The 13275-nt window shown below is 46.5% G+C and overlaps 1 protein-coding gene across 1 annotated transcript in view; it reads left to right on the top strand.

The window, feature by feature from the left end:
- The window catches only part of Pcsk2 (proprotein convertase subtilisin/kexin type 2), a 247448-nt gene that overhangs the window by 224606 nt on the left and 9567 nt on the right, over positions 1 to 13275 (top strand). Inside the window, exons 9-10 of the mRNA XM_010634126.2 lie at positions 7479 to 7694; positions 9074 to 9174. Coding sequence (XP_010632428.1) covers positions 7479 to 7694; positions 9074 to 9174 — 317 coding nt within the window. The remainder of the gene's footprint in view (positions 1 to 7478; positions 7695 to 9073; positions 9175 to 13275) is intronic.

The following is a 13275-nucleotide window of genomic DNA, read 5'->3' as shown; positions in this document are numbered from 1 at the left end:
GTGAGGGCCTTATGGTTTAGGAGAGTCGACACTCGTCCCTTCCATCAGTGGCCCCAGAAACATTCAGGAAAAGGCAGAGTCCTTGAAGGGAAAGGAGTCAGGTCTTCGGAGGAGCACTCGTGACTATGCGGGAACAGAGTCCACTTAGGAAAAAACATCACGGGGCTTTCTCCCAAGGCCACAACAAGCAGCCCATCCAAGCCAGCCTGGGATTGACACGCGGCAGTTTATGAAGGACGTCTACCAAGAATGCGGCAGGTGACAGGAGGTATTACTGCTGTGCGCCCCCTGATGCCCAGGCTCCTTAAGGAGCATGTAGGCTGGAACCTTTCACACACAGGCAGCTCAACCCCCTTGACTCACTGTTCTCTGTGTGTCTGCAGCCCAAGCACAGATCAAGTGACAGAGGTGCCCTCGGGAGCAGGTGGCAGATGCTTCTTTTCCCAGCAGCCATGGATTTTCACTGACAGGCATTTTTGTGTCACCTGAAGCCATAAGAGAGTCAGGCATTAGGTACTCTGCGCTCGGTCCACATTTACAGTGTAGAAGACGCCATGCAGAGCCTCCCTGCGTGGCTTCTATCAGTTTCCCGTCCACATGGCAAAGCCGGTGCTATATTCTTCTCTGCTCCATCCACAGCCTCCCTAAAATGTGCTTGTTCTTCAGAAGGTGCCAAGCACGCTGAAACAGGAGAAAAATTATTGTGACTTATCTTCCAATGATGGCCAGTAAATATTTTAGAGAGGAAAGTCCTCATGGTGAAAAAAATACATGAATTACCATTCGACTTTTCCCCAGGTTATGGGAATGAGTCTTTCCTTGCTTCAGAGTGACATTTTTCAGACAGTATTGTAGAATCTCGTCACTGACAGTGCGCCAATCGTTCAGCTGCTTCATCTGCACTGGATGTTGTCTCCACCTAAACAAAGGCATCTATGATGACGGCCCCTCCGAGGCAGCTCTTCTGTCTCCATCACTCTTAGCATCCTGGTCCCGTGTTTTATTTGACCAATAAGACAAAGAAAAGGAAGAGGAAAAAGAAGAGGGGAAGAGACCTTTACAGGGGACACACTGCTGGCCCAGACCCCAAGAGCCCCTGTTGCCTGGCCCTGCCTCACAGATAAGTATCACCTGCCTGGCTCCTTAGAGATCTGAGTTCCAGTCTCCTAGGGTTGCTCAATAAATGCGTGGAGGATGCACAAAGGAGCAAGCAGGAGAGAAGGAAAGAAGGAACTTTTTTTCCTTTCACTCACGGCGGTCTTTTCCTCTTTAACTGTGTGGTCTATGTGTTGGGTCTCCTGCTAGATCATCGTTCACATTAGAGATGGGAAGTGAGGGACAGACTCGTGGCAGGTCACACAGCCCCGTGGTTCACTCCCATCTCACTTTGGGGTCTCCCAGAAACAGGCTGCAGCAAGGGTGCCAGATAAAAACTATTGGTGGAGGTTTGTTTCCTAGGGTATGAGGCAGCCCACACGTGCTGGGAAGAAGCCCCAAAACACAGAGATGAGTGCGCTGAGATTCAGAGATGGCGCAAAAAGGTCTGAGGTCCAAGGCACATGGCTGATACCCACTGCCTTCTACCAAAACTGCTCCGGTGCAGTTTGAGCAAAACCCAATCAGCGACTTGGAGTCACCCCTCTTGGGGGTGAATGAAACACCAGTGAGGTGGTTTACTATCGGGGGAAAGGATGTGACCCTTGCAAAGAGACTAATGGGACAAAGACAAGCCACTGTGGGGCCCAGTAGCTATTTCACAGCTTCTTGCTTTGCTCGGACAGCGCTGGAGGACATTAGAGGTGACAAGTGACTCAAAGTGCCCTCACATCCTCAGAAAGCACAGTGACCCTGATGGCTCTGATGTTGACCTCCCGATCCCCAATCCCTCATCTTTCAGGGTCTCTACTACTGAGAAAAACTTAGGAATTAAGTCACGGCTACAGGAAACCCTCTGAGGTGCAGACAGGAGTGAACACAAGTTGTTTGTTCGCCAGGAGGAGATGTGGTTGCAAAGGGACACAAGCACACACCCCTGGTCCCTGGTTGGGAATGTGTAGGGAAGAGGCCATTTGTAAGAGAGGAACCCTGAAAGCCACCATCCAGGAAGGAGGGGCTCCGGACTGCCAGCAGAGACAGTGATTAATCAGGCCCAGGCTAGGCAAGGCCCCAGTGCCACCTGCTAAGATTTAATCACCGAATGGGTCAGACACAGGGGCAGCAGCACCAGGGCCTCTAGCTGGTGATGAAGGCCTCCTGCCAGGGAACGCACAGGGACATTTGTGAGCCCTGATTTATGCCCTGCAGCCAGATAGAGGCTGCCACAGTGTGGGGCCTGCAGCTCAGCCACGGAGACAGCTACTGGAGGTTCAGTTCCACCTTTCATTTCTGTTGTAAAGAAAGATGGAAGAAAAGGCTTCAGGTGACCTTCCTGAGAGTTGGCCACCCTTAACTGCCCAGGGTAGAATCCAACAGTGTCAAACTTTTCTCGTTGCTTCCTTCCATTAGTAATATGCATTGAAAGTTCCTCCGTGTCTTTTCATGGTTTGATAGATCATTTCTCCATAACACAGAACATTACTCCATCATCTCTGTGTACCATTCGCCTACAAGGGCTTCCTGGTCGCTTCCAGTTTCTGGCAATCATGAGTGAGGCAGTGCAAAACAGCCCCTATATGAGACATGATCGAAAGCCCTGGTTGTGGGTCTTGATCTCCCATGAGACAATGCCATGTCTGTGGAACAGGAAAGAGAGAGAGAACAAAAGACACAGAGACAGAGAGTTAAGTAAAGCTGGGTCATGTGCCAATCTGAGCTGCTCTGGGCAGCAAAGATGAAAACGTGAAGGATACCCAGTGTTTATTCATTACAAGTGTGGGAAAGAAAGAAGCTGGGCAGGCCTCAGACACCTGATGATAGTATTGCAAGCAGGGGCACTAACACATCTTTTGCAGAAGAGAACAAATGGTTAATTCAGAGGAGAAAAATTTAGTTAGAGTCAGTTGACCCTGGCCGGAAGTGGACTAAACTGAGCCCTGCTACTTCACAGACTAGGACTTACTGTCAGTAGCAGCCACTAGCAAAGCAGCAATACTAGCTCGCCTCAACATAAGAATTATTAAATCCTATCCAATGGACTGATAGTGAAATTTTGTACATTTCTGATGAAAATATAAACTCTAACCATTTTGTGTAGGGAAACTTCTATTGGCAATTGCGGATCCAGAATCTTGCAACAGTCATCCTTTTTCCTCCAAAATTCCCTGTTTTGGAAGTTCTGCCTAAGGAGATAAATAGAGATGAAAAGACATTTATAAAATTTGTTCCTTTTTAACATAGAGCAGATTTAAAAACCAGAAACAACCTTCCACTTCCACCTAGAATAAATTCTCTCTTGATTGGAGTAAGTGCTTCAGTGCTGAAATCAAAGTTCCCCATCTCCCAAGGCCGTGTGACCATTAGATAACAATGTGTACTCAGTAATCGATCATGATACGTGGTTTTTCTTAATGCTGCTCTTTCTCATCTTTACATATCATACTGTTGAGCCGTCTCATCTTTGTATAACATTACTGTTCCTCTGTGCTAATTTGGCTTTTCTGTTTCTTTCACTTCCCCTTGTAGTAACAGTCTGTCCCTAATTCCTGAGAGATGACGGAATCGTAAAGACTTTTATCGTGCATCGCCATTGTGAAATGCTTTGTCTTTCCTATTTACTTTGTTGTTTTCTTTTTTTGGTTATGTTTTGAAATACGGTCATAGTTTGTTTTATCAAAATGCAAAGAAAAGGAGGAAACAAATTATGGAATGTCTACTTGATAAAACTAAAAAAAGACAACTATGATGCAGAAAAGTATTAACAACATGAGAAAATGTTAATTACCTAACAGTGAGTGAGAAACACATTTTAAGCAGGTCAAGTGAAGTGAATATAGTTTATGACCCTAAATTCATTTTTAAGCCTGTTCTTATCCTTTGCATTTATATATAAGGCTGGCACAAGTCCACAAAAAAGCACTAGAGATCATTTATGCATGGAAGGGTAAAAGGATTTTTATTTTCTTCTTCATAGTCTCTATGTGCCAGTTATTTTGCAATGTCTATGATTTTCATAATAAAGAATAGAATAACTTTTTTTAAAGAACGTCAATGTTGTAGTAAGATGCCTAAGTGGCCAGAAAATAAAAGTTAGTGTCACTGAGTGTTTAGGAAAAGGAAGCTGTCACAGGCTTCCCACGAGGCATGTGCTCACCAGGACCCCTGGACTACAGGGCCTGCTCTGGGTCTTTAACTGGGTCACCACTCCTGGTTAATGGGGAAGGACTAACTCCCTGAGGTGGAAGCAATGTGCTGGGGGTGCAGAGAATCCCAGGACTGGACTCAAGCTGGAACTTCACCTCAGCTCGTGGTGAATGATTTGTAACATGATTTTCTATAAAAAGCAAAATACACAATCTGCATGCATTTTTAAGTTCTGGGTTTGTAAGAGCTGTTTTCAGATTACACCCAGCTGAAGGCTGGGCACAGCTGGCACTGACAGGGGTGTTCTCTGTTGGGAGAGGATACTTGTAGGCACTGCAAAGGGATAGCAGCATCCCTGGCCTCTACCCACTAGATTCTGGTCACATTTTGGTGATGGCCAAAATTATCTTCCTTTGAACAAAATTCACCCCAGTTGAGATTCATAGCTGTCAGATACCATCCACATACATGTGCAAGGCCCTGGGGTTGATCCTCAAAACTGCAAAAGAAAAAAAAAAGGCAGGAGAAAAATAAAGGAGAAAGAAAATCTGGACATGAGCAGCATGGCTGTCAGACAGCCCCCAAGCCCAGCTCCCTCCCTGGCCCCCGGCTGGCCACCACTCCACGCACTCAGAGTGTCCCTGATCTCCGGGCCACCTCCCATGTCCCCTGTGGATTTGTGAATCTTCTTCACCACTTGCTCCTAGATAAATCCCCATTGTCCCACTGCCCAGTGTGGCGACATTGGCCTGACTGACTCACAACTGATGCATGCATTGGGATCGTGTTGAATTTATCAGTCGATACAGAGGAAATGGACGTGTCTGGAATGCTGTCTTCCCACAGTAGCAGGTGGCCTTTCTGTGAGATCAAGTCTTCCTCTGGGTCCCTCTGCACAGTTTCCAGATCTCAGTAGCACTTAGTTTGGGGGAGTCCTGTTTATTTGGTTTTGTTTTCTGAAGTGCAGATTTTCTTCCTGTTTCTTCCTTTGTGGGGCTACTGTAAATGGCAGTGCGATGAGGACTGAATTAGGGAACGTGCAATGCCATAAGTGCCCGAAGTGTGCCAAGACCATCGTTCTTAGTTCCACCCACTGTCCTCCAACTGAGCGCCCTTTGTGCGTGGGTCACAGACATTCTATCGAGGTTTCCGCCCTGCTCCTGCTTGGGTGATGATAGGACACAGCTGGATGCAAGGGCATTATTTTAACAGGAACATGTGGTGCAAGAGGACGAGCCCCACCCCAGTAAGCTCATGTGTCTCTCAGAGCCCCTGCCCCACTCATCTCTACCCCTGACTAGAGTTTTCTCTTACTGGCCCTTCCTCCCAAAAGGTTAAGGACCACTGAGTGCTGAAACCCAGTCGTTATAATTATCGCTTCGTGTGTTCTGTTGGGACAATGGAGCCTAATATCCCTGGGAACATAGCATTCAGTGGGCACAAAACTCTCAGGAGGCAGCTGACAGTTGCTATCTGTGTATTAGTGAGCCAGGCTGTGTAACAAACTGCCCCCAAAATTCTGCAGCTTAAAAGAAACACCATTTACTTTTGCTCACCAGTCCACCAGTCACCTGGGTTGTTCTGCTGATCTGAGTGCAGCTGAGTGTTCTACCTGGCCTGAGCGCAGCTGGCCTCATGGGCATATACGTGATAAGCTGGAGGGGGCAGTAGATGCTGGCTGGTTGAGGACAACTCCTGCTTGGCTCTGGCAGCCAGCAGCTGGCAGCCAGGGCAGCACATTAGACTGGATTATGTGTCTAGCATCAGCCAGATGGGCACCTCAGACTTGCTGTTATGGTGCAGCAGCCTCTGAGACAGTGGAGTGGACAGGTTTCTCAAGACTTGGGCTTAAGGTAATGCATGGTCACTTCCCACCACACCAACTGTGGGGGTGATGTTTTCACTCTGTCCTGGGCTCTCATGGTAGTTGCTAGTGCCAGAGCTTTTCAGTCGTGTAGATTTACCAGGAAGCTGAGGACCTCCCCCAGCTGGTGCTTAGGTAAACACTTGTTGATTTATCGACTCCATCGATCACAAGCTAATTGATTTCCAGTCTTGTTAGCAGCAATCGCAGATGTCGCTTCTTGGTGTCAGAGGCAGGAGGACCTCAGGGTTGTCTCCACCACACACCACTCGATGGGACCATGGGCCAGGTGGCCCAGGCAGGGACAAACTCTCCCTGCCGTTGTCCTCTTGTGTCTGCAGGCTCCTGAGGAGGTGATGTTGCAGCTGCTCCCCTCTCCATACACCCCGCACCCTGAGCCCCACTGCCTCCAGGGTAGGAGAGGAGGAGGCCTGAGGCAGATGGCCCTTTCCTTATTCTTGCTGTAGACAGGAGAGGGCTCCCTCAAGACAGGGAAAGGAAAATGGAGGAACGAGGTGACACATGGTCGGTGCTAAGCATGGGTGTTTAGGGTAAAGCTTGCTGCCCGGAACTGGGCACCATGCAGTGAGAATCACCACGCACATCACTAACACCTGAGCTATTGTCCACACTACTTGATCATGTTACGCTTTCTTCCTACATTTGGGGCTCCTTGCCCTGGGGAAACGTCATATAACACTCTATCTGCCAGAAATCTAGAGTGACCCAACTGGACAAAAAGAAAAACTATGCATCTATACACACTTATAAGTAAGATTTCATATATTTTTACTTATGTTTATATATTTGTTCACATATTTAGGGCAAAAATGTATACTTCATCTTCACAATATCTACATATACATGTAAACATGTGCATCTCTTTTATAGATAACTATAATTATATATATACTTACATTTTTGCTGAAATGATGTATAAGAATGGGATCATCATAATTAGTTATTAAATAATAAACCCTAGATTTATCTTTCGTTTTCCTTTCATATACTTTGATTTTCTTTACCATAAGCATGTGCTACTCTACAGCCTTTTTTTTAAAAATGGCTCATTTGTAAATTTTAAGGAGATTCTTTCAGTTTTTCTTACCTCGTTATTCACAGCTAAAATTGTAAACCCAGGTGATTTTTATGTTGGATCCACTCTGAGAAACAGTTACCCACCGTGCCCCCGTGAAAGAGGTGTGATTTCTCATTGGGATAAAAAGCAAATCCAGCCATTTCAGTTCAGTTGCTGAAGCCCAGACCGTGAGCCCCCAGCCCCCGCTGGTGCAGGATCCCCTCCCTCGGCATCACCCGGGCTGGGACCCTGGCTGCCCTTCGCTGGCCTCAGCAGCAGCCTCTCCCTGCTGTCCAGGGCCGCGGGGGTAAGGGCAGCATCTACGTGTGGGCCTCCGGGGACGGCGGCAGCTCCGATGACTGCAACTGCGACGGCTACGCCTCGAGCATGTGGACCGTCTCCATCAACTCGGCCATCAATGACGGCAGGACGGCGCTGTACGACGAGAGCTGCTCCTCCACCTTGGCGTCCACCTTCAGCAACGGGCGCAAGAGGAACCCCGAGGCCGGTGTGGTGAGCGTGGGCTCCCTGTCCCCTTCCCTGGTGGCCAGGCCCTGCGTGGGGGGCGGTGTGCAGTTCCCTTCCCTTCCCTCACAGTTAGGCAGGCTCAGAGGACCCACCGTCCCCACGCCTGGTGACGCTGAGACCATTGGCGATGGACACCTGAGAGCGGAAGCAAGACCACCACCTTCTCTTCCCAGCTGACTTTCTGGAGCCTTTCTGGTGCATTGCTTGGGCTCACAAACAATAAGGAATCTGCTTTACCAGACAATCGCCCCCGCATGAGGCTTAGACTAAGTAGTTGTGTGAGTCGAGACATCACACCAGCACCCTCAGCCAAGCCCCGCCCACACAGTGTGCACAGATGAGCTTCTCCTCGTCCCCAGGACCCCTAAAACTGGACAAAGCTGTGAGAGTTGTGACTCTCTTTATGTTTTAAAATCCATTCGTGTTTTTTTTTTTAATGAAGAAGTTAAGAATCATAGACTTAGGTTATGATTCTATGATTTCCTAAGTAAAACATCTTCTCTGGGCAACTGGGTATCATGGGAGATTCCCATTCCCAAGTCACTTGTAAAGTGGATCATCTGGAGCTGTCACTCACCCTGTGGCTCTCCTCACAACTCCACTCCAGAGGAGGCTGAACAGCATCAGCCCACCTGGCCCTCTCCTCCTACCAAGGCAGGCAGGGAGAAGGGCAGGAAGGGGTCTGAGGGAGGCACCGTCCTCCTTTATGGACCTCAATCCTCCCACTAGAAGCCACTTCCTGCCTGACTGCTGGTGTCTCCGGCTCTATCAGTGGCTCTTTCTACTCCAGCTGGGGAGGAGCCTTGGACTTCTGAGTATTTCAGTTTTGCCCCATAGACACCTTAAACCTCCCTGACCCTTTGTTTCTCAAGTGATGGGCTCCAACAGAAGAGAAGGAGAATTCCTGTGGTTTAAGTTTGATCTTCATGAAGCCCCCAGGTCTTACAAACACTGAAAATGGACTTCTTCTCTTTGGAGTTCTAATGCAACAAATCTTACCATTGCCTTGATGAGGTGGAGGTAGTGACTTGTTACTTTCCACCTCATAGTATTTCCTTTTCAGATTCAGTAAGTAAATGTCTCTCATCTCTAGTCAAAGAATACATTTGTTTCTTTGAACAACTGAGCTACCTTTGGACACTATAATGATCATCGATTAAATGTCCCTTTTTGCATGGGCTGCTAGGAAGCTCAGACAAAAGAGCTAAGTATACAGATGTTAAACTTATCCTTAGTTTCATCTTAATCTTCTTCAGAACAAGGCATAGTTTAAATACAATAAGTAGATGATCCTCTGCTCCACACTGTTTGGGATTCAAGATAGTGTGATTTATTCACTTGTGATTTAATATCTTCCCTTCTAGGCCACCACAGATCTGTACGGCAACTGCACCCTGCGGCATTCTGGGACATCGGCAGCAGCTCCTGAAGCAGCTGGGGTTTTCGCACTGGCTTTGGAAGCCAAGTATGTGTACAGCTCAGCTTCCTGAAGGGTGGTGAGACATGTGCCTCTCTGCTCCACAGCAGTGGGATAGCCTAGGAGTCAGGGCCATGGACTATGCAGGACATTTCTAAATTGCCCATGGGCCCACCTCTCTCTCTCTCTCTCTCTCTCTCTCTCTCTCTCTCTCTCTCTCTCGCTCACACACACACACACACACACACACACACACCCCTTACAGCTACTTCCTCAGGAGACAGTACCTATTAGATACCAGGGGACGTGATTTCTCTGCAGTGGAGTCCACCCCTTACCCTCGTCCGTGTGCTCCTTGGCCCTCTATCCTCCAGGAATATTCACCCTCAAGAGAAGAAAAATCAAATCGCCTGACTGGGTATCTAGCAAGGTCTTTCAGAACATTTGGCAAACAGGATGTGCCTAGCCCAGATCTGTTCATTTGTGAGGTGAATTCACTTTCACCTTTCCCTTTGTATTTGTCCCCGGATTTTTTCAGTGCCTACTGGCTACACAGATAACAGACTGCATTTTAGCAGATGTGTATTTGCGCACAGCCTACTTTAAGCATTTCCCCTCCACCTCACCTTCTGCCTAGTTTCACGTAGTTGTTTGTGGGGGTCCTTGTGTATAACATTTTGATCATATCCATGCCCCCTAGTACCCACACTGCATTCTCTCCTTAACACTGCAATGAAGTGGAAGAAATCACACAATGTAGACCAAGAAGTGTGCTTTCCTGGGAAAGAGGAGGCTATTCTCTGGCTCTTGCCCTCATGGACAGGTGCCTTGGTTCCTGCCAGACATATAGAGAGGACCCTTGACTTATGAACTCAATTCGTTCCCGAGGGCTGGTTGTAACTCAAGTTGGTCAACTGAAGGCTCTGGCTCCTCTACACAGCCTTCCCTGTCTCTCCTGTGCACAGGCAGATCTCAGTGTCCTTAGACATTGGCCCAGGATTTCTCAGTTAACTCTGCTCAGGAAATGTACCATCCAGAGCTCTTGAAGGGTTAAATCCGTATCTGAGACCAAGTCACCTCCTAGAATTGGGAGGGACTTTGGAAGACTACCCAGTCCAACACTCTGGTTTCAAGCACACAGGCATAATTACTCTCCTCTTGTAGATAAGACCTTTGGCACCAGTCAGAACTTTGATTATTCTAGCAAAAGTCAGGTGGAAAACTGGCCACCAGGAGAGGAACACTGGTCACATTTTATTGATTAAGGACAAACACCTCTGCCCTATTAAGAACAAAAACCAAAGCTTACCTGTGATGTACACTTCTTAAAGATGGACTTTTCATCTCAGAGCCTGAACAGGCTCTGGAGTCTGAGCAGGTCTTGCTCACTCCAGGTGCAAGCACAAACAGGTCTCCCCTTCCACCCTCAGCAGGCAGCACTTGACCCACAGTCCCCTGGGATTCTCACAAAAAAAAAAAAAAAAAAGTCAATTGCCCAGGCTGCTGTATTCCTAGAGATCCGTGGTTCTGCACTGATTACTCACCATGCACACATGCACTAACACATACTTGCTTTCCAAGAAACCCCACCCAGTCACTTGTTATTTTTCATTTGCCAGAAGTGTCACATGACCACCCCCACACTGCAATGGTATCTGGGAAACATAGCTTTATAGCTGAGCATCTAAATTCAGGTTTGGCTAATAAGAAAGGAAAAAAATATAGGTACAGAAGGAAGGAAAGAAATGTCTAACTGGGCAATCACCCACCTTCTCTGAGTCTTATCTGAAAAATATTGGAAGTTATACTATCCATTAGGCTCAAATGACTTCTTGGAATTTTGCAGCTCTGCATCAGGAATATTTCTTCAGGATAAATTTTTAGGATGATTTAATCTTAAAACTGAAGAAAAGTTTGCTTATACACTTTTAAATATTATAAACAGTACTTTCTTTGGAAAATAGTGTATGTTCTCTTCTAACTTACTTCAATTCCCAATACACGAGATTGACTTTACTACCGATAATAATAAACTCTTTTTATGGCTGAGTAGTACTCCATTTTTTTCTTCCACATTGAGTTTATTGGTACATTTTACATATACAGTACAGTTACATTCATCATTGGGATCTTGTACCCTTACAGGACAGGTCTTAGTTCTCATTTTTTTCCCCATACCCCTGTCCTCCCTTCACCCCCTCCTCCCTTCCCTATTTACAAAATCTTTATTTCCACTTTTTCATTTTCTCATATTTTTCTTTTCCTTTATTTCCCCTTCCCTACCCTTCCCACTTCCTCCACACCTTTAGCCCTTTTCTTCCTATTTCACATTGTCAATTAAAATGGAATAATACTCAGCCATAAAGAATGAGAAATCTGGGTCATTCATAGGAAAATGGATGCATACTGAGGTTACTACTCAGGTGAAATAAATAAGTCACGCATGTGTAAGTACGGAATAGTTTCTCTGGTGTTAAAAACTATCATTTTTAAAAGATCCTAATGGTATAATTGATAATAATAAACTCTTTACTGAGTGCCCACCCGCTCTTGATACTTTACGTACATGGCCTATACCTAGCCCTGTAGCAAACCTATGAAACCAGTGAACTCTGCATGGGTTGAAATCTTACCAAATGAGTTGTTTTCCTGGTCCTTTAAATTGTTTGACTTCTGAAGAGAACAGTCATTTAAGGTTTTGCCACATTTTTCACCATGCCCCTCTATGAAAAATAAATTCTGCCTTGAAGCCCAACATACACAGGTGTGCACATCCCCCAAATTTAAGATGCGAAGGCTGCAGGTCAGAATGTTAAAACAATGTGCCCAAGTTCACTCAGTTGGATTTGAACCCTACTGTGCTAGGATCTTTTCTCAGCCCAACCACTGGACCTAGAAGAGACTCTGCTACCATGGAGACAAAAAAAAAGCTATAGCATCCAAGCCTCTGGGCCCTGCTCCTTTTTTTTTTCTTTCTTTTTTTTTTCTTTTTTTTTTTTTTTTTTTTCCATTTTTTTTTTTTTTCTTTCCATACCAGGGATCAAATTTTGAACCTGGTGCTTGAGAGGCAGGCAGCGAAACCACTAAGCTAAAAACCCTGCCCAATGATTATTTTTTTAAACTGTTTCCAAATGGTTCCAATGTGCAGCCAAAGTTGAGAACCACCATCTGAGACCAAAGTTCTCCAGTTCAGTATTGGGAAACAGCTGAGCAGGGTCTGGCTGTAAATTCCCAGGGCCACACCTTCCCTATTGTTAGTTCAGGAGGGCTGGGAATGCACATTCCTCACAGGGGCCTTGAGGACCACTGAGCGGTGCCTCTGAGCTTCCTTTCTGGTCCTCTCGCTTTCTCAGTATGGAGCTGTCCCCTTAGGCTGCAGGCTCTGCCAGGCGGGGCCTCCTTGTGAAACATAGCTTTATAGCTGAGCATCTAAATTCAGGTTTGCTAATATGAAAGGAAAAAAATATAGGTACAGAAGGAGTGAGTGTGGCACGGGGTGGGGGACACCCAGGAGAGAAACACACGGAATCTCTTCCCTCATAGCACCTGTCATGGGCTGTGACTCGCTTTCCCCGCTGTTGTGTAAAACGCTCGAGAACAGGAAAGAATACCTGGCATTATTCGTCCTACCACCTCCAACACCGTGACTTTTGTATCGCAGATACTCCAAATGTATTTTTCATTATTTAACAATTGCCTGTGAGTCTAGGTGATGTGATAAGGTTAAGGCGTAATGCAGGTTGCTATGTGCACTTTTACAGAATAGTGTATTCCATCAATTCTTAAAGTGCTTGGAAGGGGCAATTAGGAGGAACCCAATTTTACTTTTCAGACATGCAAGTGGCCAGCCAAACAGTGCCGCATAGTGACCCTGGGGTAGAGACCACAACTCTGATTTATTTCACAGGTGACAAGTTCTATATATTCTCTCTCTTCTCCTCCTCCCTCTCTCCCTCCCCCCATCTCCCCTCCCCCAAGAACAGTCCAGTTTCACATCTGAAGTCTTATCCTCCTGCTATTCAGCCCTTAGGTCATTTAGATCCCCATATGTCCACACCTTTGGAATTAGTAAAGTCATGATCCTATTCCAGCAAAGCACCATATTCAGCTTTGGGAAGGTTCACAACATTCTCTCAGGTCCTAGGGGAC

Source organism: Fukomys damarensis, unplaced genomic scaffold (genome assembly GCF_012274545.1).
Source record: "Fukomys damarensis isolate Sample0158 unplaced genomic scaffold, DMR_v1.0_HiC HiC_scaffold_7, whole genome shotgun sequence".
In the NCBI taxonomy this organism is placed as follows: Eukaryota; Metazoa; Chordata; class Mammalia; order Rodentia; family Bathyergidae; genus Fukomys; species Fukomys damarensis.
This window is presented reverse-complemented; position numbering and strand designations above follow the sequence as displayed.